The following is a 25,842-nucleotide window of genomic DNA, read 5'->3' on the forward strand; positions in this document are numbered from 1 at the left end:
AAGCCAGGTTTCAGGCAAGTGAGCAGAAGCTGGATTTCACCTCGTTCTCATACATACACCCAAACACATATTCAGTCTTTACAAAACCTTTGTGTAGTATAATTTACATTTATTTGTGACATACATATAACTTGTCACATTGTGACATATAAGAATACACCATGTGCAACTATGTCATATTCTTGTCTGGCTGAAAGTTTAATAAATATGTTTCCATATCACAATTATAGTCTCTGTCTCCTACTTGCAGCCTGTCACTAAAGCTTTTACCAGTTTCCCTATTATAACTCTATGAAGAAATAGTTTCCAAGCAAATGAATAAACAAGATTCCAGAAGGCTGTTTAATTACTTCAAAGAACAACCTGTTTTTAAAGATTCTATTACATGAACCATGGGGATGTAAACATTATAAATGAGTATTTTACATCTCTTCTACCCAAGTTCAAAACTTGAGAATTATTTTAGTTCCTCCCTCGCCATATTCAATCAGTCCCCAAGTCTTTCCTTTGGTTATTCTAACTCTTCTTTCTCTTCCAATGTTACTACCTCCCATCTTGTTACAGTCTTCATCATCTTACATCTGGACTATCACAATGGGTCTTTATTTAAAAAAAAAAAAGAAAGAAAAACCCTTACTTCCTCTCTAAGTAAATTCTAATACAGAAGGGCAGGAGCTAGGCAAATAGGATTAAATGCCTAGAGTCACACAGCTTGGAAGTGTCTGAGGCCAAATTTGAACCCAGATCCTCCTGATTCCAGACATGGCACTCTATCTCCTGTGCCATCTCGTTGCCCTTGCAATGGGTATCAACTAGTTTTTGTATAATTAGAATTTTGCTCCCTAAGACTCTCTTTCCCAGCTTCTCACATTCTGGGCTAACAAAGGGAGGATATATTTTGAGTGTAGCTCTGCCCTCTCTCTCTCTTCTCTGAAACACGGCTGTGGTGATTGGGTAAGTGCCAAGCAGGAGAATTTTTCTTTCTGGCTTTACTCAGGCTTTTACTTTTGTTTTATATTTCTTCTACTTCAAGTCATTACTAATAAATCTTATAAAATATAATACTTGGAGTTACTGGATATTAATTTGCATTTTACATTTTCTTACACCTCCAGTATCTCTCCTTTTAATTCTGTCAGATACAACTTCAAGGGACTCTTCAACAAATAGCCAGTGAGTACAAAACACAGTGCAATACTTTTTTTTTTAACCAGACCTTGAATTTCACGGTAGATGGCATTCCCAGGAAATAAATTTTCTCTCCAAACACACACGTGTGCCCTGAAACTTACAGATTTATAAGGTAGCAAAGTACTGGTAGGTTGAAATGACTTGCCCAAAGTCACGTGAGATCAGGATGTTTCAGAGGCAGAACTTGAACTCAAGTCTTCCAAACTCTGGAAGCAGCTCATGATCCAATATACTCCTTCTTTTGGAGGGATACAAAGATTAAGACAAGATCAACTGGCCACACGGAGATCACGATATCTTCACCAATGAAATGTAAGCTCCTTTATTGCAGGTTCTGTTCCCTATCTCTGTATGTCCAGTTCCTATAACATGGGAGTGGCTTAAAAATGTTTGTGGACTGATTGATGTTATATGTAACATATATGTATGCATGTAATATATGTTAACATAAATAACCATGATACATAGTTTTATTCTTCCTCATTTCTAGCATTTTTCTTGTCATTTTCATGCTTAGCAACCTTCAATTAACTCATTACCTACAGGAGAAATTTGTCCCTTATCATTCAAGGTACTTTACAGTATAGCTCAATACTCTTTTCTAATTTTATCTCCCATTCTATCTCTTGAGGTACCCTGTACTCCATCTAGATTGGTCTTATCTCTTGTTTTTCAAATTGTTGTGGAGTCATTTCAATCAGGTCCAACTCTTTACAATTCCATTTGGGGTGTTTGTGGTAAAGATATTGGAATGGTTTGCCATTTCCTTCTCCAGGTCATTTTATAGATGAGAAAACTGAGGCAAATAGGGTGAAGCAATTTGCCTAGAGTTGTACAGCTAGTAAGTATCTGAGGCTGAATTTGAACACAAGAAAATGAATCTTCCTGACTCAAGGCCTGGTATTCTATCAACTGTACCATCTAGATGCCCCCACCCCCCCGTCCTATAAGTATACCTTGAACATCCCTTGCCCCTGAACCTCTGTGGAATCAATTGAGGAAAGTACCTTTGTGAACATTACTTTCTTCACAAACATTATTCAAAAATGTTCTATAACTTAGCTATTTCACAAATTTAGACCAACTTCCATCATCAAATTTTGGGAGGCTTAAAAGGCCTTATTTCAAAACTACCTCTGTCAGTATTAAATGCCTAAGCACTTCTTTGTACCAAATATGATGTGGGACAGCATTGGTGAACCTTTTCCAACTTCAAGAGCCCAGATGAGCCCTCTCATTACCAGAGAGAGCTGAGGGAGAAAGTACTTGCTTTGGGTGGCTGGACAGAGGGGTTGGGCATGCAAAAAATGTTGTTGGGTGCTGGGAAGAGGGGGAACAGAGTAGCTCCCCAAGTGCTGGCTCTGCATACATACCACACCTTCACCAACACTGGTATAGGAGAAACAGAACTGCAACTGGTACCGGGAATACAAGATTCAAATCCTGGTTATAATACTGATTAACTGTGTGAATCTGACCGATCCATCAATCCATAAGCATTTATCAAGGAGCTACTATGTGCCAGGTTCTGTGCTAGGCACCATGAATACAAAAACAAAAATGAATGACCTTTGAGGTCACCACCCTCTAAATCTATGATTATATGAACTGGGGAGCCCTTAAAACATCTCAGGATTCATTAACATTGCCCTGAATTTCTGACTTTCACTGACTTATAATGAGAACTAATTTTTTTTTCTACTCCAATTTTTATGGCACTGTCAAGAAATAAACTTCCACCTAACTGTTAATTATTTTTTCTATTACCTTGCAGATACTTAAGATTGTTTATAGAGATTTACTCTGCTCTGTAATTAGACATCATGATTAGAAAATCTTTTATAATCACAGAGCAATTTTACTTTAAATTATTTCATGAATTTTGGTATTCGTGGAGGAAAGGACTAAGTACCAGATAAGAACTAACTCTGCATATCTTTAATAAAGTACCTTATCTAGCAGTCTCCTTGCTCAAGTTCTAAGGACTTTCAAGAAAATATAGCTGAGATAGGGAGTCACTGACATCCCTGTGGTCACCATGAAGACTACTCCTGTTTTTTATATACCTTCTAAAAATCTTTCTGACCAATCTTCAAATGTGTTTACCAAGGTGAATCCTTCTCTCTTTCCAAGAGAAAAGGTTACAAAGTTTAGGACCTTTTTAAATTTTTTGTATTTCTTTTTCTTTTACTCTTTTTCTTTTACTCATTCCTTCTATTATTTTTTCAGATACATCTAGGAACAGAAGTTTAGAATGGATAGAATTTGAGAATTAATTGATTTTAAATTTCTTACAGATATGAATCTTTGAAGCTGTGAAAGAAAATTTATTTAAATCCATAACTGTGATGGAAGTAATGACAAAATGGGACCCTCTGCAATATTCCCTACTCAATAATGTCATGTGACCAAGAGAAGACATAGCTTTCAAAGAAATTTGGCATTTAGTCCTTTCCTCCACAAAAAAAAATTGCAAACACCCACTCACTATCACTGCTAGGGAAATGAATTGGCTCACCCAGGTCCTCAAATAGGATAAGGATTTTTTTTAATTGGCATGGTTAAATAGGAAATCACTGGACTCCAGTTATTTGTGGGTAAAAGAAGGGAATCGTGTTATTATCTGGTCTCTAGCCACAGTTCAACATCACTATATGGTTCCACAGAAGAAAAGGTATATACAAAGATGGGAAAAGCACAAAAAAGTCATTTGGTCACAGATTTCAGGGTATTTAACTGGAGTAAATGCCTTTTACAAAGGCATTTTTTTTACTTCATCCATCTTAATAACAGAGAATTGCTTTTACCCACTATAAATTTATGGCACATAATGGCAATAAGGCCTTTAGTGTTGCTAAATCTTGGCCCAGCGTTGACAAATGTTTTCAAGTTCATGTGCCCAAACTGCAACTTCAAACTGCCTTTGAGCACCCTGCATTACTCCAGAGAGCAGAGGGAGGAAGTGTTCACTTTGGGCAGCTGGACAGAGAGGCAGGGCATGCAAAAACATCCTAAGACACTGGGAAGAAAGGGAATAAGCTCCCCCACACCTGCTGGCTGGCAGAAGTGCCAATACTCTGTCAATGCTGCCTTGGCCCCTATGTTTCCTGGCTTCCTTCAACACTCTGTTCAAATCCTACCTTCTGCAGAATGTCTTTTATAGGTCCATCCTTCCCTAAAACAGCTAATCCCTTCTCTCTGAGGTTATCTTCCACTTACCCTGTAAAATATATATATCTTGTACAGACATGGTTATTTTCAAGCTCTGAGAATAGTATTTTTGTGTTTGCTTTTCTTAATATCCTCAGTACTTAGTACAGTCTGGCATGGAGTAAGGACTTAATAAATGTTTGTTGACTGATTTGATCTCACTCTACAAAGTGGCTGTTCCAAGCCTTCATTGTTCTCCTCTTCTTCCTCATTCTCCCTTCTGCCTACACTTAGAACAGATGATCCAGTTTTCTCCTTTGTTAAGTAGCTTGAAGCCATATGATCTGATTCCTTCCTCCATTCATCAAATGTCTCATCATCATCACCTTCTTTCACATTTTCTATGCTCTAATAAAGAAAGCAAGAGTCCCTAATCTTCACTAAGCCTTATCATTCTGTATCCTTGAGGGGAGTAATACAAGATGAAAAAGAAAGATGATATGAGAGAGGTAGTGAGGGACTTTGCATTAAAATGAATTTAGCAATAATTAAATATCTACTATGTACAAGAAAATGTGCCAGATGTTAGGGATACAAAGACAAAAAAAGCAATCCTTGCCTTTAAGGGGCTTACATTCTTGTATAATAAATATTTAATATAGGAGGAGAGAGATTCTTTGGGAGTTTCTTAATATTATCTAATTATTTTGTTCACAGGATATAGAAGAAATGGAACTGACAGGTTCAAGTGACTGGTTAGGCATGAGAGGAGAGGGAAGAAACAATGATAACTCTAAAATCATGAACATGAGAGACTAGTTGAGTGATATTTCCACAGAAAGAAATAATGAGATCGGAAAAAACAGCTTTAAGGAGAAAGATAACAAGATCCATTTTTGGTCATGTTGAATTTGAAGTATCAGTAGGACATCCAGGTAAAAGTATCATGAAGTCCATAGGATATTAAGACTTGTCCACCAGAAAAATAAAGATGTGGGAATCATCTACAATGAAGTGGAAAGGAAAGACAGACATCCTGTCTTGTAGACCTTTTCAAGTTTTATGGAGAAGAAAAGTAAAGAGATGAAATAATAGCTGAAAAGAAGAGTAAATGCAGACCAAAGAAAGTTTTTAGGCAGCTAGGAAAGAGCCAGTGATGAAAGAGAGATTAAAGATTTATAAAAGAAAGGGATTGACTGATAAAGCAAGTTCCTGGAGAACACGGATTAGAATAAAATCAAGGATGAAGGAAGTGCTATTTTTAGCCTTGGGAAGAAAAGGGGTTATGTCTTTGGAAAAAGGGAAGATGGTGGTTGGATGATATATCAAGAAGTTTTTGTTTTTGTTTTTTATTGGAGAAAGAGAGCTAAATGAATTCCTGCTGGGTAACCTCAGTCTTCTCAGTAAAGTAAGAGACTAGCACTTCTAATGACAAAAGGGGAAAGACAGCTGGTGGTAAGGGAAGAGAAAAGGTGGTTTGGAACAGTTGTGGTTGAGATAAAAAGGTAAGGAGAGAGACTTGTTGAGCAAGCAGCAAGGATGCAACTGTAGTTATAAGCCACATTTGTAAAATAAGACTATTCATACTTGTACTAGCTTCCACATGGAAGTTTTTAATAATAATAATACCTAATATTTATATAGCACCTAAAAGTTTTCAAAGTTTTGTACATGCTACCTTCTTTGATCTTCACAAAAATTTTGCAGAACACATGCTAACTTATCCCTATTTTACAAATGAAGAATCTGAGTCTAAGTTAAATGCTTTGCCTAAGGTCAAAGTGTTAGTTTTTCAGTAGTGTTACAAAGTTAGTAAAAGTTTGAGGCAAGATTTGAATCCAGATTTTCCTTACAAGTCTAGTGCTTTTACCTAAATGAGATAATGTCTATATAAAATACTTTCTACAAGGAAAATGACAAGTGCTGGAAAAGACTGTGGGAAACACATATGTTAAGGTGATCTGGTGGAAATGTGAATTGCTCCTGTCATTCTGATAAACAATTTGGAACTATTCCCAAATTTCTATTAAACTGTGCATATCCTGACTCAGTGATACACCTACTAGGTATATATTCCAAAGAGATTGAGAAAGAGGAAAAGAATCCATATGTAGAAAAATATTTATATCAGCTCTTTTCATGGTGACAAGGAATTAGAAACTGAGGGGATGCCTCTGAAATGGAAAATGACTGAACAAGTTACAGTAATATGTATGAGATAGAATACAATTTTGCTGTAAGAAATTATGAAGGAAATGGTTTCAGAAAAGCCTAGGAAGATGTATATGAAGAGATGTAAAGTGAAACTGATTGGAACCTGGAGAACAACATATACAAGCAACAATATTAGTCGAACAACTCTTCCCTTAACTAAAAAAATGGAACCATATTGAATGCTTCACATCCTGCAACATTCCTATAATAACTTTTCTAAATTTTTATGGTTTTCTCTCCTTTGCATTCTTTCCTAATTGAACAGAAAATGGAAGGAAAGAAGGGAAAGGAAAGGAGAATAAAAGCAAGGAAAGAAGGGAAAGGAAGAATAGGAATAGGAAAAGGAAAGGAAACAGAAATGGAAAGAGAGGGGATGATGAGAGAGGAGGAAAGAAGAGAGAAGAAAAGAGGAGAGGAAAAGAGAGGAAGGAAAAGGAAAAAGGAAAGGAATGCTCTTATAACAAATTTACAGAAAAGCAATACAAATTCCCTCACTGGCCTAGTACAAAAATTTGTGTCTTATTCTATATTTGAATCATAATGGATTCTTTCAAGAAGGTGAATAGTTTGCCTCATTTGTGATCCTTAAGAACAGTGGTTTATCAGCACAATGATCATAGTTCTAAAGCTTAAAGTTATTTTTCTTTATAATTCTGTAGTTGGAGTAAAAATTATTCTAATTCTGGTTACTTCTCTTTGCAATATTTCATCTTTCAAGTATCTTCTAAAATTGTCCATTTCATCTTCTATACCACAATTTATTTGGATATTCTCCAATGAGAAGCCACTTAATTTTCAAGTTTTTGCTACCTTGAAAAAAACTAAATACTTTTGTGGTCCTTTTCTTCTTTATTTGATCCTGTTGCGGGTATTAACAACTAGTAGTAATAGTATTGCTGCACCAAATTATGTGTACAGTTTAGTGAATTTTTAGGTATAGTTCAAATTCCATTTGCCTTAGTTTAAAGATCACAAATAGAGATCAATCTCACAAGTCATCAATCAGATCTGCCAACTCTTTCAGTGCCCTGGAAGGTAGTTCATAATGGTTTAATTACCTGAGATTATTGAAAGCCACTAGGTACTATTTTAACATATCCTTACTTGAGTTTCAATTCCCTATCAACATTTTTTGTTTAATTTTTTTCCTTTTCAAATATCAGTTCACTTAGTAGGAAAAAACAGAGGCAAAAGAGCTGGGTAATTCTGATTTCTTCCTGTCATCATTGTCAACTTAAGTACCCATAAATTTGGTTCTCTCCCTTCTTTGATTTTCCTCTCATCCCCAAAATAGCTTTTAAAAAGTTATTTTGCCTTAGTATGTCTGCCTGGCTTCAACTAATTTTGAGATTTATCATTCTATGTGACACTATTCTTAAAAATCTGTTACCTTTTTGTAGTCATTCTCCATTACCTGTCCTTAATTCAATCTTCTTTATGTATCTAGTTTTGGGAGTTTTTTTTTAAGTTGCTCCTAATGTGTCCATGCTGTATTCTTTAGATGCTGATATAGTTTTTGTCTCCAGAATGTCATTCTTAAGAACTTCCCATCCCACTGGGCTTTTTGGCTTGTCAATTTTTCAGGCAGGAGACTGAAGGGGTTCAGAAATAATGAATCGTGGATGATAAAATATGTATTCAAAAGCTGATTCCAATGAGCTAGGTGTTCATGGATCAGACTCGTGTGTATATATTTTTAATAATTCACATGATTGATTTATACTGAATCCTTCTGTCAGAGAAAATTGACTTGGGGTTGAAATTATTGGGATGAAAAAATTAAGCTTCCCTCTACCTCTGAGGAATATCACATAGTTGAAAACTGAAAGGCATAAGGCAATCTGAGAAGTTCTCAAAAAGCAAAAAAGCTCAACTTTACTAACTGAATAATCAGCATAGAAATGCTGATAGTCAGAAAACATTTCTGACCAGGTTTTCAGGAGGAAAGAGTTTTAACAAAAGTCAGGAGGGACTTTCAAATAGCTTCTTCCTTGCCATCTGGCTGAACAATTGTTTTACTACCTGTTTCATTATTTTTGTAACTAGACTTCTAAGTTGATGTAAAACACTTTTGGTATCTCCTTTGCGTTAACTGAGAAACTGATTTGAAATATTAACATTTTAAATAAACCTTCTGGGTGAAGGGTCAGTGAGGCAGTCTGTCTTTCAGACTGTTTCCACACTACTTCTGTCTCATCTCTCATTTTCTCTATGCATCTCCATCCCCTACCTTAGCCCCTTCCCCCATACATTTTCCCAGGCCTCAGCTTCCTGAACCTAGGCGGATCTTTAATATAAGGAATGGAGTGCACCATAGAACTATTACCATACTTAATCTTTCTCTCTACCCTTCAAAATCTGGTGTCCCACAATTTAGAGACATGGTAAACTAAGTCCATCTCTCCTTTCTTTCACAAGGTTTCAATCAATTCTGTTTCAACAAATAGTTACACCATATTGGTCAAAATTACCATTCCTCACACATCTGATCCACCTTGTGAGTAATTATATTATCAACTCAAATCAACAATGTATCAACTTTTCTTTCTTTTTGCAGAGAGAGAGAGAGAGAGAGAGAGAGAGAGAGAGAGAGAGAGAACAAACACTGGAGGGGAAGGCTATTATTATTATCTGTATCATCATCATTATTATTATTGTATCAAACTTCTAATCTGGTTTTGTGATCAGTTTCTCAAACTCATCTATTTCCATTTTTCTGATCAAGTATTATTGCATTCTTACTACAATATTGCTTCCAATTTTTTTCCATTGGTACTTATCCAAAGGTTTCCTACAATATCTCTTCTATCTTGTTCCTGGATTCCCTCACATAAGTATATCACAATATTATCACTACTTCCTTTTTAATCACTTCTGTACCCATATTCCATTTATAAGTCCCACATCACTATCTCAAATTATATATATACATATGTATGTATATATATAATTTGAGATAGTGATATGTATATACACACACACACAAACACACACACACAGGTCATAGAATCATAGGACCACACATTTAGACCTAGACAGTGTTGTTTAAGGAATCTAGCCTACTCTTCTTATCTTACTGATCAGGAAACCCTTTTCATTAAGATGGATTCCAATCCTAGTCCCACACCACTTGGTAACTAAGTGACCTAGAGCAAGTCACTTAGCCTCTCCAGGTCTCAGTTTCCTCATCCATGAAATGAGGGGATTCAATTCATTGGTTTCTAATATCCCTTTCAGTTTTTAATTTATGACCCTTGTTTATTAATGAGATTGTGCATATGGATATGGATATACCTCTTCCCAAATTGATATCAAGGGATTAGGATCACATTACTTTTGGAGTTCAGTCATTCAAACAGTTCTGCATCAATCTAATTTTACTATCTTTAAACACATGCCTCTACATCTTGTCCTCAAGAAGAAAATGAGAAACTTCATTAAATGTATTGCCAAAATCTAGGTGAAGCATATCTATAGCATTTCCCTGGTCTATCGGTCTCTGTCAATAAAAGAAAAAAATAGTGTAAGAAATGATAGTCTGGAATGACCTATTCCTGATGACTCCATATTTGCCCTTTGTAATTACTGCTTCCTTTTTTGGATACTAACCTTCCTTTTAATGTAAATACTATTTTTTAAATTTTGCCATAAGTTGAAGTGAAGCTCATTAACTTATAGTTCAAAGACTATTCTTTTCCTTATTTAGAAACTCAGATATTTCTCCTGTTCCCCATTCCCAGTTTTGTACCACATGTCTTGTTTTCCATAGATTTTCAAAAATCATTGACAGTTGCCCAGCAATCATCTTTAACAGTTTTTTCAGGCCACTAGTTGAGTCCAGGTGACTTGATGTAACCCAAGGCAGCTCTTCACCATATTTGTTCTGTCCTTTCTAGTCCAAAAATTATTTTCCTGGGCAGGAAAAAAATAGATTCAAAATCAGAATTAAGCAGCTCTGCTTTCTCTTTGTCACTAATGATCATCATCATATTCACTTCAGTAATTCATTTTATCCCTTCATAAATATTCCTTTTCTCTCCAATATAAAGAAGCCCTTTTTATTGTTATTAACTTTCCTCAAATAACTTAATGAAATTAAAGTTCATTCTGAGCATTAGCATTCCTGACTCTATTCTTGGATTTGACATATTTGGTACTAATATGTTGCCTTAAAAAAAAAGGTAAAAACAAAGAAGGAAAAGGATTAGAAGAGACCAAAAGCAATAATGTCCTCTATTGAGAAGGTAGGATAGATCAATTTGACAGAGGCTGACAGAAGTACCTAATACTAGGGACTATGTAGAAAGTATTAGGTTTTTTCCTAAGAAGTAGAGCTGCCAAGAAAAAGTAACTATTTTTGCTGCTAAAGAAGGATAAGATCTATATATTGGTCATGTCAGAAGAGAAAACATCCACTATCAGAGGAAGAAAAGATAAGTAGTGATTATTGAAGAAATCCTGGAAAAAGACACTTAAGAAAGTTATTTGTCAAACTAACATTAATAATAAAGGGCTTGACTATCTTCTGGAGGAAAATATCCAGAATGTAAAGGCATACCTCCCTAGATTTATCAAAACTAATGGCTACTATATCAGTTTGGGCAATTCACATGGGGAGACAAGTGTTACTTACAGAAGTTACTTAGAAAGTATTGCTAGGGATTATGACCTGATCAAGATACAGAATGAAGACCTTAGTAGCAAAGGTAGTATTTCCATTACTGCTGCTGACTATAAGCATACAATTCAAAAGATAAAGACACATCTGGGACACAAACAATTACTTATAAAGCTGGCATCTAAGAATGAATTTAAATTTTAAGACCTCAGCTCAATCTATGAGAATGATAGGCCTTTAGTATAGGAATGGAGTGCACCATAGAACTATTGAAAACATATTTGCCTATCTCTGGGAAAGGAAAGATTTTAAAACCAAGCAAGAGTTAGAGAAAATTACAAAATGTAAAATAAATGATTTTGATTATATTAAATTAAAAAGCTTTTGTACAAACAAAAACAATGTAGCCAAAATCAGAAGGGAAACAACAAATTGGGAAAAAATCTTTATAACAAAAAACTCTGACAGGGGTCAAATTACTCAAATATACAAGAAGTTAAATCAATTGTATAAAAAATCAAGCCATTCCCCAATCAATAAATGGGCAAGGGACATGAATAGGCAATTTTCACATAAAGAAATCAAAACTATCAATAAGCACATGAGAAAGTGCTCTAAATCTCTAATAATTAGAGAAATGCAAATCAAAACAACTCTGAGATATCACCTCACACCTAGCAGATTGGCTAAAATGAGAGAAGGGGAGAGTAATGAATGTTGGAGGGGATGTGGCAAAATTGGTACATTAATGCATTACTGGTGGAGTTATGAACTCATCCAACCATTCTGGATGGCAATTTGGAACTATGCTCAAAGGGCTATAAAAGAATGCCTGCCCTCTGATCCAGCCATACCATTATTGGGTTTGTACCCCAAAGAGATCATAGATAAACGGACTTGTACAAAAATATTTATAGCCGTGCTTTTTGTGGTGACAAAAAACTAGAAAATGAGGGTATGTCCTTCAATTGGGGAATGGTTTAAAAAATTGTGGTATATGATGGTGATGGAATACTATTGTGGTGAAAGGAATGATAAACTGGAGGAATTCCATGTGAACTGGAATGACCTCCAGGAACTGATGCAGAGTGAGAGGAGCAGAGCCAGAAGAACATTGTACACAGAGACTGATACACTGTGATAAAATTGAATGTAATGGACTTCTGTACTAGCAGCAATGCAATGACCCTGGAAAATTCTGAGGGATTTATGGAAAAGAACTCTACTCACATTCAGAGGAAGAACTGCAGCAGTGGAAACACAGAAAAAAGCAACTGCTTGAACACATGGGTTGAGATGGACAGTGATGGGGGATGCAGACTCGAAACTACCACACCAATGCAACTATCAACAATTTGGAAATAGGTCTTGATCAATGACACATGTTAAAACCAGTGGAAATACGCATCGGCCATGGTGGGGGAGAGTTTGGGGGGTGAAGGGGAAAGTAAGAGCATGAATCATATAACCATGTTAACTTTTCTAAAAAATAAATATTATTAAATGTTAAAAAATAATTCAGGGGGCAGCTGGGTGGCTCAGTGGATTGAGAGCCGGGCCTGGAGATGGGAGGTCCTAGGTTCGGATCCAGCCTCAGACGCTTCCCGGCTGTGTGACCCTGGGTGGGTCGCTTGACCCCCGTTGCCTACCCTTGCCACTCTTCCACCTAGGGGCCAATATACAGAAGTTAGGGGCTTAAAAAAATAATAAATAAATAAAATCAAAGCATATGGGCTGGAAGAGTCCAATAGAAGTTTAAAAAAATAATAATAATTCAAAAATAATGGATAAAAAGCAAGGTGAACTGGATATCCTAATTAAAATCAGAAAATTTAATTTCATAGGTAACACTGATACTTAATGGGATATGACTCATGACCACAATATAGTTATGGAAGGGTTGAACTTGTCCAAAAAGAACGGAATGGATGGAAAAGGAAGGTTAGTACAATTTTATTTAAGAAAATGTACTTATGTGAGGAAATAGATGGAACAGGAGAAAGGGGCAGGGGTGGGGAAGAAGTAGCACTAAGATGAAGATCAATGAAGAAAAAAAACTAAAGACCACCAGAAAGAGGTAAGAGACAAAAATAGATGACAAAACTGTCATTGAAGTATAATATAGTGTAGTTCCTGTTCCAAAGGCTATTGGTATGGAACTCTTTCCTAATTGATGGGATTGAATGCCCTTTCCCGCTTGAGGGATAGGGCATGGCTAGTGAGAGGTAAGAAGATATGAAAGGACTGGATAGCCTCTGTCATATCCTCATTTCAAATCTACTACTCTAGGGAATTCATGGAGTATTCCCCCTGGATGAGATCCAGGACACTTTAACCTGTTATCTCACTCATAAAAGGAGATCTCCTTCACTCTATATTGTCAGGCATACATTCTCCTATTTATACCTTCTCTGATTTCTGTTTTTCTATGATTTAGATAAATTTGTTTCTTTGCTATTCTCTATGCATGTTTATTGTAGAACTAGTATTAGGTGGGAAAGGGATCAAACCTTGGAAAGAGATCTTGGAGTTTTCCCTTTCCCTGAAAATGAAAAGTGATCAAAAGTCAAATATATGTCTCTCTGTATATGTCTTGTTCTTCACCTCTGGTTCATCACCTTTCTGTCAAGAAATAGGAAATGTTTTTTATCTTCAGAACCCTGGAATCTGGAGCCTGCAATTGGAGACCAGTTACAATTGCAATTGAATAGAGTTCTTAACTTCTTTTAGAGTTTTTTGGATTGCTTTTCTATACAATGTCCTAGATATGGAAATTGTTTTCCTGGTCCTTCTCACTTCACTCTAAATCAGTTCCTATCAGTATTCTCTGGTTTTTTTCCAAACCCATTCCTTTCACCATTTTTAAAAATTCAATATCACAGAATGTTCTGTAAGGGGTTTTATGGGTTCAATATATTAAAAATAGTTGCCAGAGGATTGAACTATTATCAATCCTCAATTAAGAACAATCTCAAGTCAAAATTTACTTTTATGGAAATTTATTTACAATTAGGAAGGTTGAAGGTAAGGAAATTGAGAGAAATAAACTCTGACCTGGACCAGAGGCCCAGACCAGGTAAGAATTTAGAGGCCCCAGCAGAGGGGCACAGAGGTTAATTAAACAAAGCTTCTAGCCACAAGGCCTTTAAAATTAGAGAGGCAAGAAAGGCCTCCCTGAGGGTAGAACCTCCAGAAACACCAAGGGAAGAAAAAGAGAGTCAGCCTAACTTACCCACTTGACAATTCAAAGGGAAGCAGTCTCACCAGGGTCTCAGCATTCCAACACTCCTCCATGAACTAGAAGTATGTCACCAGACATGCTATTCCATCGAAGATCTCAGCTGACAGAGGACCTTCTCCTTTTAAAGGGGTCACTTATGCGTCACTTCCTGTGCCTCCCTCCTAATTTGCATGTCCAATCACAATAGACGATTCTCATAGACTGCCCAGGGGGAAGGTCAGTTAATTCTGATTCATCACTCACTCCAGTACACAAGGGTTAGGACTTCCCAAGATTGGAGGTACTCTCACCTTTGGTGATTAAATCTAAAGATGGGCAGTAGAGACTTAATCTAATTATCACATTTCATATATCAAAAGGTGTTCAGTCATTCTCCACCTGGCATGTACTCCCTTTAAAACTTTCCAGTTTATTTGTTACAACAAAAAAATCCTACTGTCACTAATATTCTTTGTCCATATAATTTGGCCCTTTCCCTTTTTCTTTTAATTCTTTGGAGAGAAAGTCTAGTGGTAATATTTCTAAATCAAAAGAAATGGACAATTAAGTGATTTGGAAGGGTAAGATATAGTTGCAAATTGCTTTCCAGAATGGATGTTCCATTTTACAACTCCACCAACAATGTATTAGTGTATCTGTACTCCAACATCTCCTAAAATAATTATCATTTTTCCTTTTTGTCATCTTCATTAATCTAATAGAACTAAAAATTTATTTTAATATTGGATTTCTCTTATCAGTAATTTGGAGCATGTTTTTGTTTAGTTGTTGATAGCTTGATTTTTTTTCCTTTTAAAAGCTATTTGTTCATGTCCTTGGACCACTTATCTGTTAGAGATGGCTCTTCTTATGCATTTGAATCTGTTTGGATTTTTAAGACATAAAATATGGAGTCAAAAAGAAAAATGGAAGATGAATACAAAATAATGGCATAGGCCTATCATAAAAGCACCAAAGTACTAAGAACAACAAAAATATTTTAAAATACATTGGTAAAAAAGAAAAATCAAAGAAGGACTAGGACTATTACTTGGAAGAAATAGGATGCTTTTAACAGGAGTTGGAAAGCTTTGCTTCTATTTTCTCTTCTAAGAAAAATTATCCTTATGCTAGATAATACAGAACAAAATCTATTCATTACAAAGTGGAACTCCAAGAAACATAAAACTATAATAAGAGAACATCTACATACCCTAAATAAGTTTATCTCCTGGGCTATCTGAACAATATTGAAAGGTACTGAGAAAATAAGCAAAAATCATTGCTAAGTCACTAGAAGTAAGCTTTGAAAGATTGTGGAAAATGGAGATGTAGTGCTGGAGAAAGGCAAATGTTATTCCAGTTTTCAAAAAAGGGAAAGAATCAATTCTTAAAATTATAAGTCTTAAATTATTCAAAATTATAAGACTTCAATTCCTTGCAAAATGTAAAATGCATCATCATCATCATCATTATCAATAATAATAACAGCTAACATTTATACTGTATCTTAAAGTTTGAAGTATTTTACATATATTATCTCATATAAAACTTACAATGACCCTATTAAGAAAGTGCTATTATTATTCTTATTTTATAGATGAGGAAACTGAAGCTGAAAAAGATTAGATGATTTGCACAGGGTCATAGAGGACCTGATTCAGAATTTGAACTCAGATCTTCCTCATTCCAAGTTCAATGTGAATGTAAAAAAAGAGAAACAATGAAGATTAGTAGCCAAGATTCTTTCATTAAGAATAGTTTATGCCATACTAATATAATTTCCTTTTCTGGAAAGCTACAAACATATTTTATCTAGACTTGTGAACAAGGTGGAGATGTTGGCTAGATGATAGTATAGCTAAATCACTTCAAAATTAACATATTTATTAGATCCCAATGGATAGTCACTGATAGCTCATTGTCAATTTAAAAGTAAGTCTAGTAGAGTTCCCCAAAGATCTGTCCTCAGTCTTTTACTATTTAATTTTTATTAATGACATGAAATGTAACATGTATTAGTGGACAGGGTGGGCCTAAGAGCCAAGAAAACCTGGATTCACATGCTGAGTTACCCTAGACAAATCATTTAACCTCTCAATGGTGACTCTCTAAGAATATGCATTACAGAGAAAGTGCTGATATGCATTAATAGAGAGTTTCCTCATCTGAAAGTTCCCTATTCAAATGAAATCACAGGTCCAATTTCTATCTCTATTCCCTTGTCAATGACTAGGATAAAGACAGGAATGGTATGGGTTTTTTCCAAATTTTCAAATGATGAAAAGCTAAGGAGGAATATGTAAGAGTCAAGATCAAAAAAACCTCAATAACCTCACATAATAAGTCAAATTAAATAAGATTATGTTTAATAGGGATAAATTTAAAGGCATATTCTTGGATTTTAATTTTTAAATCCCACTTTACCAGTACAAGATGGAGTGGCTATGGGTAGACAACACTTCATGTGAAAAAAATAGGAGATGTGGAGTAGGGAGGGACTCCAAGTTCAGTATGATAGGGCAGCTAAGAAATTTAATGAGATCTTAAGTTGCATTAAAAGATGTATAATGGCTCCAACATATAAAGTAAATAATCTTGCCATATTCTGTCCTGGTTAGACCCACCCCTGGAAAATCATTCATTGAATAAGATGTAAGGGATGTAATTATTGAGTATTGTGCCCTATTCTTACTGCTGCATTTGAACAAAGATACTGACAGACTGGAAAGAATCCAGATGAGAGCTACACAACCCTCCAGATAGTGGTAAAGGGGGTTAGACACTATGCAATATAAGCATATCTGGAGTAATTGGGACTGATTAGCCTGGAGAACAGACTACAGCTAAATGAACAACTATTTTAAAATATTTGAAGGGAAATCATGTGGACAAGGTATTTGATTCTTTCTGCTTGGCCACAGGGAGCTGAGCTGAAAATACTGAGAAGTTGCAGAGAGTTCTATTTCAAAAAGAATTAAACTAAATATAAGAACTCCATTTTTAATAAAATGCAAAAGTTAGTCAAAAGTGAAATGAATTACCTTGGTTAGAAGTACATTTCCATCACCAGAGGCTATTCTTTAAAACACAATTCAAAAGTCATACACAGCTTTTTCTGATTTTTCCAGTTGATAGCAACATTCCTCCTTAAGCCTCAAAGCACGATATTTTGTGTCTAATGTGTTTAATCAAGTATTATTCTTATTTAACAACATATGTGTCACTGACATACATGGGTAAGAACTACATCTTATCTAAATTTTCCCAGTGCCTAGTACAATGTTGAGAAAATAGTACTTTAGAAATATTTGTTGAATTAAATAGCATGGTTCAATGGTCATCACTCTCTCTCTCTCTTTCTCTCTCTCTCTCTCTCTTCTTCTTCTTCTTCTACTTCTTCTCTCTTCTCTCTCTCTTCTTTGTGCACTATTCTCAAAATGGCAAAAATGAGTACCCCAGCATCACATATGGACTACAGTCTGAAGGTGAAATGGATTCATAAAAGTAATATTAACCTAGCTTCATAGAAAATATAAATTTATATTTTCATTAAATTAAGCCAGCTATAGCCCTAAATGTCAACAACAATGAATGGCTGCCTTCAATATCAATTCCAGCCCTTTCCATCAATCCCACTTAATATAATTTCATCTCAGCAAATAAAAGTGGTGCTCAGTCCATGGAAAGTTCAGCCAATCCCCCAATTTGGAATTAACCAATTACCATGGCTGGACTATCAATTCACTTCAAGCTACTCCAAGCAAATTAAAACTGGCAAAATGGTCTCCTTGACTTATAGACTGGCTTTCCAAACTTCTATTATGTGAGTTGTGTAGCAACAATATAGTACTGGTGATGTCATCTAATTAAGTTAAAACTATACCCATGCAACTAGCCACTCAGACCTCTAAGGAGATTCTTTAAATGTGATTGCAATGATGTACAACAATTATGTCAATAATGATAGTATTTATATAGCACACACTATAAAATATTGTCTCATTTGATCCTCACAATGACCCTGGGGGGAGCAGGTACTGTTATGATTCCCATTTTATAGTTGAGCAAACCAAGGCAAATAAAAGTTAAGTAACTTGCCAGAGGTCAAATAGCTAGTAAGTGTGTAAGGCTACATTTGAACTCGAGGCTTCTCATTCCAGGCCTACTGCTCAGTCTACTGTGCCACCTAGTTGCCCTTATTATAACAATGATACACACGAACTAGATATACTAAAAAACATTGTTTTGTGGTTTTAGGCCCAAGTGTCCATCTGAAATGCTCCAAAACCAGAGGAACAAACACTCATAACAAAAGTGAGTACCAAAGGGAAACCAATGTTAAAGAATATAATCAGCAGTGTATGTGTGTGTATATATATATATATATACACATATATACACATATATATATATATATAGTCAGCATGTGCTTTTTAATGAGGTATCCTTAAAACACCAAAATTTATAACATAATCCCTTTCAGGTAAAGCTTTGTCCCAAAGGAAAAGAAAAGGATGAGGGGGAAAATTCTTTCCCATGCCAGAAAAAAAGAGAAGGATATCCTAAGATATCCAATTGCTTGTTTCTGTGCCATGTGAAGAGGTTTATGTTTGCCTGCATGATTTCTGCTAATACTCCTCTTCATCAAGATTTCTGAATAATGCCTGGCTGACTGCCTACCTATGCACTGAGCCAGAGAGGCCTGGAGCTGTCCAAACATTCAGCCTCCTGAATTAAGAGTTTTACATCCAACTCACAACCAGCACTTCCAGGCTCTTCCATCTACTTTTATCCTTTCTTCAACAAAAATGTCCTGAAGCCCTACCAAAAAGGAGAGAGAGAGAGAGAGAGAGAGAGAGAGAGAGAGAGAGAGAGAGAGAGAGAATCTAGATAAATAATAATACTAAAGTGAGATCTTATTCACTTTGGGAGAAGAATATTAGCTATCAATCATGGTATCTCAGCCCTAAAGTCATACATAGAAGGAAAAAATAAATTCCAAGAAGAAATAAGGTTAGCCTCCTAGAGCAATACCTTAGTCCCTTGCCTTTGATGACCAGAAAAACCATAAGAACCATAAGGTCTCATTCTGTCTCATTTTGGGAACTATACACTTTCCTCTCTCCCCACCTTAGGACTGACCTGAAATTCACCTCTGACTCATGAGAAAAACTCAGAAACATCAGAAATTCTTCCAGCAATTCCCACTGAATCTCAATCTGGCTTATATCAGCTTAGTGTTGTTCATGAGAAGATAATGGTGACAAGATACTCTATTAAGTGTTTGCTCTCCATGGCCTAACAAAAAGAGACCCTATTGAAAGACTCACCCTCAAAGAGCTGGCTGAGGATTCATGCCTGTAGGATTTGTCTCCTAGGTGCTGTGTCATTACATCCAAGCACATTCGTCTCTCCACAGGATATTCTATAGAGGATTAGGAGCTCCCATCTGCTTATGATACCAAAAAGACAAAAGCTATCTGGCATACCTCTTTTTATTACTAACTACCATTCTGAGCCCAGATAAGTAGTGCAGCCTCCTTCTTTCATGACCTCATCCCCAACTTGTTCCTGATTTCCTGATTGCAATATCTCTTCCTAGAGATACGATTAGAGTGGGAAGAAGTACAGCATCATCTTCTCAGTAGTAGGGTGGTAACTTGGAAGCAAATGCCACACAGAAAACTCAGAATCCAATCTTCAACTTCATTATAAATTCAGTTCAACTGGCATTTACTGAGTGCCCACTATACCCCTTTCCCTGTAAGGAGTCCAAATATAGACATTTTGTTACTCAGTCATTTTTCAGTCATGTCTGACTTTTTATGACCCCATTTGAGTTTTTCTTAGCAAAGATACTAGATTTGCCATTTCTTTCTCCAGCTTATTTTACATATGAGGAAACTGAAGCAAAAAGGGTTAAGTGATTTGCCCAAAGTTACACAGCTAGGAAGTGTCTGAAGTGGTATTTGTATTTGTATTTGTCTTCCTGTCTCTAGGCCTGGCACTCTATCCACTGTGCCACCTACCAGCCTTAATATAGACATACATGAAAACAAAATTATGATAACTACATACAAAGTAACTAGGTAATAGAGTAGAATGGTGAATTTTGAGTCCAGAAGACTCGAATTTAAATTTGACCTCATATTCCTTAGCTATGTGATCATGGCTAATCTTAACTTCTCTGAGCCTCACATTCCTTATCTGGGCAGTTTGATTGGTATGGCCCTGAATAAGTAGATTAATTTAAGTAAAATATTTTTCAATTGTTTAGAGTTGACTTTGTTTCTGTGAAAAGCATTTTATAACTGAGTTCATGCAGTTCTAGGCAGTTAAACTCCTAAATCTATAAAATAAGGATAACAATAAGAAACATAGGAAAACAAATTGGATAATATATATAAAAGGGTTTTGCAAAGTTTAAAATGTTTTATACATAACATTTATTATGATCATTACATTCATTTGGCTGTTGGTTGAGTCTTTAACATTCACAAAAATATTTTTAGAGGTGGAAGAAAGCAATCATCTACCACATATCAGTTGAAATGTGTCTGAGCACAGTAGGCAAGCTTTCTGAGAATCTGAAAAATATTAATGTAGCCCATGATGAGGAAAGGATGAAAGGATTGAGGAAGGAACCATTAGTAATTAGAGTTTCAATCATGCAATCTCCAATATTTCTTTTAAATCCTTACTAAGGACTCTACACTAGAATCTCAAAAGAAAAAGGGACCCAAGCATGGGAAATACAGAATTGCTCCAAATAACAGTCTACCTCTCCCTTTATGTTTGTGACTAAACAAAATTGGCTACTGGACCCAGTACTCAGACATTTCCATAGGAAAACCCAGGATTAATGCAGGCATAGGGCACCAAAACAAAAGTAGCTCTAGTTTCTTCTCTGCACTGAGATCAGTCTTCCAAAGGCATCCCTCACACAGATACTCCCTTTATGTTATCTCAAGCTATGTCTGAAACAGAGCTACATTCCCTGGGGATAATATAGAGAACCTATCCCTTTGGTGAACCTAGCATGGACACCAAGCCAAAGGTCTTGCACTTGTGGATACTGGAGAATCACATTGCATTTTGTCCAAAGAGGAACTAGTGGGAAAGCTAGCCAATATAATTGTAAGCTCATCAAAAGCAGGGACTAAGTAATTTCTCTACAGTATCCCCATGTTTGGTGTGGTACCTTACATATAGTAGATGCCTAATAAATATCTGTTGAATTTGAGTCTCCATATACAAAACTGCCTCTGAGAGATGAAGGCAGAGGAAGTGTTGAATGAGGAGAAAGCAAAACTGAAATCTAGGCTCTGCTATTTCTGAACTATGTCACCATTAGTAAATCACTTGAGCTTCGGTTTCTACATCTATAAAATGGATGCAATAACATTTGTACTTCACAGATCTGCTGTGGGACTCAAATGAGTAAAGAAAACCTTAAGATATTACAGAAATATGCAGTATTATCATCATTATCTCCAGAGACTTCATCTCACATCCTCTCAAGGGAGGATCTCAATCCTGCCAACACCTTCTGAGTATCTCCAAGTCACGTTAATGAAAATATAACAGTATCTGTGAGAGAGGATAGAATTTTAGAACATGAAGTGATCAAAAGTTAAATAAATGGACCACAGAAAACAAGCAAAAAATAAGTTTTATTTTGTTTTTTCTTGAAAAGATATATCCATAACACTGGGCCTGGAGTCAGGAAGATCCAAGTCCAAATCCTTAGATACATACTAGTGTGTGTCCCTGGGCAAGTCCTTTATTTTTTGTTTGCCTCAGTTTGCTCAGCTATAAAATGAGGATGATAATAATAGCGCCTGCCTCCCGAGGTTGTCATGAGAATTAAATGAAATATTTATTAAACACCTAGCACAGTGCCTGGAACATAGTAGGCATTATATAAATGCTAGATGATATATATGCATCAATCCAAGAGGTGATCTGACTTAAAGCCAACCTTTCTCTTCTTCAAAGCGTTTTCTTACCTCATCCCCAAAAGGCATGGACTCAGAGTAAATGAGAACAATTATCCCTCTCCCCTAAAACAAATCCATGGATAAAAAAATCTAGCCCTGGACTGAAAGCTTTCTTGTGATATATGTGTCTCCCTTGGCACTAATATCCAGGCCATTACTGTAGAGTCATTCATCCTAATGAAATGAAATGCTTTTTCAAGGGGATTTAATTGGTCAGCATATTCAATGAGGAAGGTAACCAGATTAATCACATAGATGGGGGCTAACTAGCCATGTTAACTTCTGTTTGTTTCAGTTTGGGGTTTTCTGCTGTAAATCTCTGATACATATCCCAGAATGAAGCACAGAGGAAACCTTTTTTTCCCCAAGGATAATGGAGCCCCCATGAGATTCCAAGACAGGGGTGCTGTTTGCTATAACTCCCATGGAAGAGAATTGTTCCTTGGACCACCACCACCCCAACCTCTTCAAAACTATGCTTAAGAGTTTCATGGCTTTGACTAGCTATATAGTATCCTTGAGTGCATCCTTGTGTCTACTTAGCCCCTCATCCTTCCCACATAAGCTTTATACAGACCTCTTCTAACACAAATATCAGCAAAGTTACACACAATATCAACCAATTGGTCTCTCAATTTCATCCCTTATAGGGATAGTATATGATTGTTTTAAGATATGCTTGCTCAGAGCTTTCTCCTTCTCTCTTCTTTTTCTCATAGTGCATTCACTCACAAAATGGCTGTATCCTGGTCACACTTATTGGGTTTGGTCCACTCTAAGTGACAGTAGCAGGATCATAGAAAAGAAAGGCAAGAAACTCACCTGTATTTGAAGAATCTGTATGCTTTACTTGCACACACATTTGCACCTACTCATATGCAAATGCACACAAAGAGAGTATGTGCGTTTGGGTCTGATTAGAAAAACAGGCCCTGGGTTGAGAAAAGCTCCCAGACAGTGGGGGATCTCAGAGCCACAGAAATAACTATCACTCTTGGATATGGCTTGCTGATACCCTGCAGCTTTCAGTTTGAGGATGTCTCTAGATGTACTATGGAAAACTGCATTTTCTACTTTGTAATTTAAAATAAGAAAAAAAAGATCACAAGAATTGGAGATGGAAAAGACCTTAGAGGTCACTTAGTCTAAAGTTATCATTTGACACACAAGGAAACTGAGACCAGGGAGGTGACATAACCTATTAAAAATAAGCAAGTTATTTCCTTCTGTACCTCTCACCCCCACTCCAACTTTACAAACACATCCTCTCTACCAGCTCTCACATTCTAATCTATACTTTTTTCTCTCTTTTCCTTTCCTGCCTAAGATCTCCTGAGTTCCTGGATGAGCACCATCATAATGCTAAAAGCTCTCTTACTCAGTAAATGAACCACCTTTTCTGGAGACAATCCAGGATAAAGGTTAGTAAAGGAAAGGGTGTCAAACTTAACTGCTCAAGCATTTGCTTCCCCAAGTGTGGCTGATGTGGGCTTCTCATCTCTGAGTCCCTCCTCTTGAACACAATAGATAGGCCCTAAATACAAAGGTCAACCTAAGTGAGAAAAATCATGTGCCATAGAGAAAGGATGGCCCAGCCCACCTTGCTCCTAGAGAAGATTGCCTTTAGTTCAGGGATGCCAGTGGAGGGGAGGGAATCTTGACTAGGCTATATAGATGAGGATATATTAGCAAGATCTAGCCTAGAGAGACGGCTAAGAGAAAGCAAATTTCCCCAAAAATCTACCTCCTCTAGCTTCCTCCAGATGTCTGAGCCTTTGTTCTAGTTGAAATAGCTATTCCTGCCACAACCTCCTTAGAAATATAGGAGAAGATGGGACTAAGAAGATAGGCCATCAATGGGAGGCGGGCAATGCCTAGGAAGACTCCTAAGGTAAGGATCTGGGAATTGATATGAGGAAACGAATCTCCTCATCTCTTTTCTGGATAGATGGAGAGAGAAATCAGAATTTCAGAATTAATGTTGGTGGGAAAGGATCCTTGGGATAGGGGGGATAGCAGAAATAGGGGCTAAAAGTTCCCAAACCCAGGAGAGTTGACCAGGGACCTGGAAACTACATCTGAGTTAGCCCACCAAAATCAATCTTACAGCAAAGACAATCAGATTTCGCCATTATCTTCATCTTCTCCAAAATAGAGATGCATTTTTCTGGGATACCTGGTACAACTTCAAAGGACAATCTTTGAGCCTGATTTTTTCTGATAATTGTTCAATTCTGCATTTTAATCACAGAGACCACATAAGACTTACAGCCAAATAGTGCCACCCACAGATTAACAATCACATACAATGATAGTCACATACTAGCACCCACGGACACACAATCACATGCTATAACGAACAGATACAATCAAGCCAGTATCACGCAGACACACAATCACAATCATGCAGCACCATGCTAACACATTTACATGCTATTGCTCAATAACACCCTATATCTGCCCTCACATGGACACCACAGAACCAAAACCATTCCACCTCTATCCTTCTAAGTCTCCCAGAGATACCTCCCCTCCGTCAAACAGTCCCACAACTATACAACGCAACTGTTCCCCGCCGGGCCCTGCGGGGGGGGGGGGGGGGGGTTGTCAGCCTGCCCCTCACTCACACATAGGCGTGATAGATGAAGGCCCAGCCTCGGGGTCTCTCCAGCACGTTGTAGAGGAAATTCTGCAGCTTGCGGTAGAAGGCGTTGCGCTTCGGGGGTTTGCCAGTGCCGGATCCGCCCGAGCGAGGCTTGCTGAGGATGCTGCCGCGTTTGCTGCTCTCTGAGCCCGCGATAAGCAGCGCTCCATCCCGGGTGGAATCGGGGGCCCCGGGGTCTAGCCCCACGAAGCCCACCTTGAGTTTCTTCTCTCCGCTGGGCCCTGGGTAGACTCCCCCATTGCGGGATTTCTGCACCATCCTGGCCCCCCGGGGCTGCGCCCCAACTCACTGGGAGGCTGGGCGCCCAGGGCCGGCGAGGTTGGGTAGGGGATGGAAGGGGGAGGGAAGGGGAGCTTAGAGCAGGGGGCCCTTAGCGCTCAAGGGCGCAGGAGGGGGCGCCTCAGCGAGGGCGCATGCTGGGAAACGATGGACAGCACCGCAACCCTCGGCCAGGGATGAGCATGGCGAGTCTAGGAGATAGAGCAAGAGGAAGAGCTGGGCTGATGAGCTGTAGTGCTGTATATGTAGGGCCAGAGGCAGGCTCTGCGGCAGCTTCCCCAACCTCCCAGCGCGCCTGAGAGAAAGGAAACGCTGAGATCGCCTAGGCTCGGCTCTGCTTGGCTCAGCTCAGCCCACTCACTCCGTTGCTAGATCACTCACCAGGAGCCCGCAGCTCAGGCTTCTACCAGGGCTGTCACGGCTCCTCCCGGCCACCATCCGCTCCCCCCCCCCGCCCCTTCCCAACCCCCTCCCCTAAATTAACCCTTCGCCAACCTGACAG

The 25,842-nt window shown here is 37.4% G+C and overlaps 1 protein-coding gene across 1 annotated transcript in view; it reads right to left on the reverse strand.

Moving 5' to 3' along the window:
- KCNQ2 (potassium voltage-gated channel subfamily Q member 2) overlaps nucleotides 1-25,319 on the reverse strand; it is a 219,983-nt gene extending 194,664 nt beyond the window's left edge. The window contains exon 1 of the mRNA XM_044659649.1: nucleotides 25,024-25,319. Within this exon, the coding sequence (XP_044515584.1) occupies nucleotides 25,024-25,319 (296 nt within the window). The remainder of the gene's footprint in view (nucleotides 1-25,023) is intronic.
- Nucleotides 25,320-25,842: the final 523 nt, after the last annotated feature.

This window comes from Gracilinanus agilis, chromosome 2, assembly GCF_016433145.1.
Source record: "Gracilinanus agilis isolate LMUSP501 chromosome 2, AgileGrace, whole genome shotgun sequence".
NCBI classification, from domain to species: Eukaryota; Metazoa; Chordata; class Mammalia; order Didelphimorphia; family Didelphidae; genus Gracilinanus; species Gracilinanus agilis.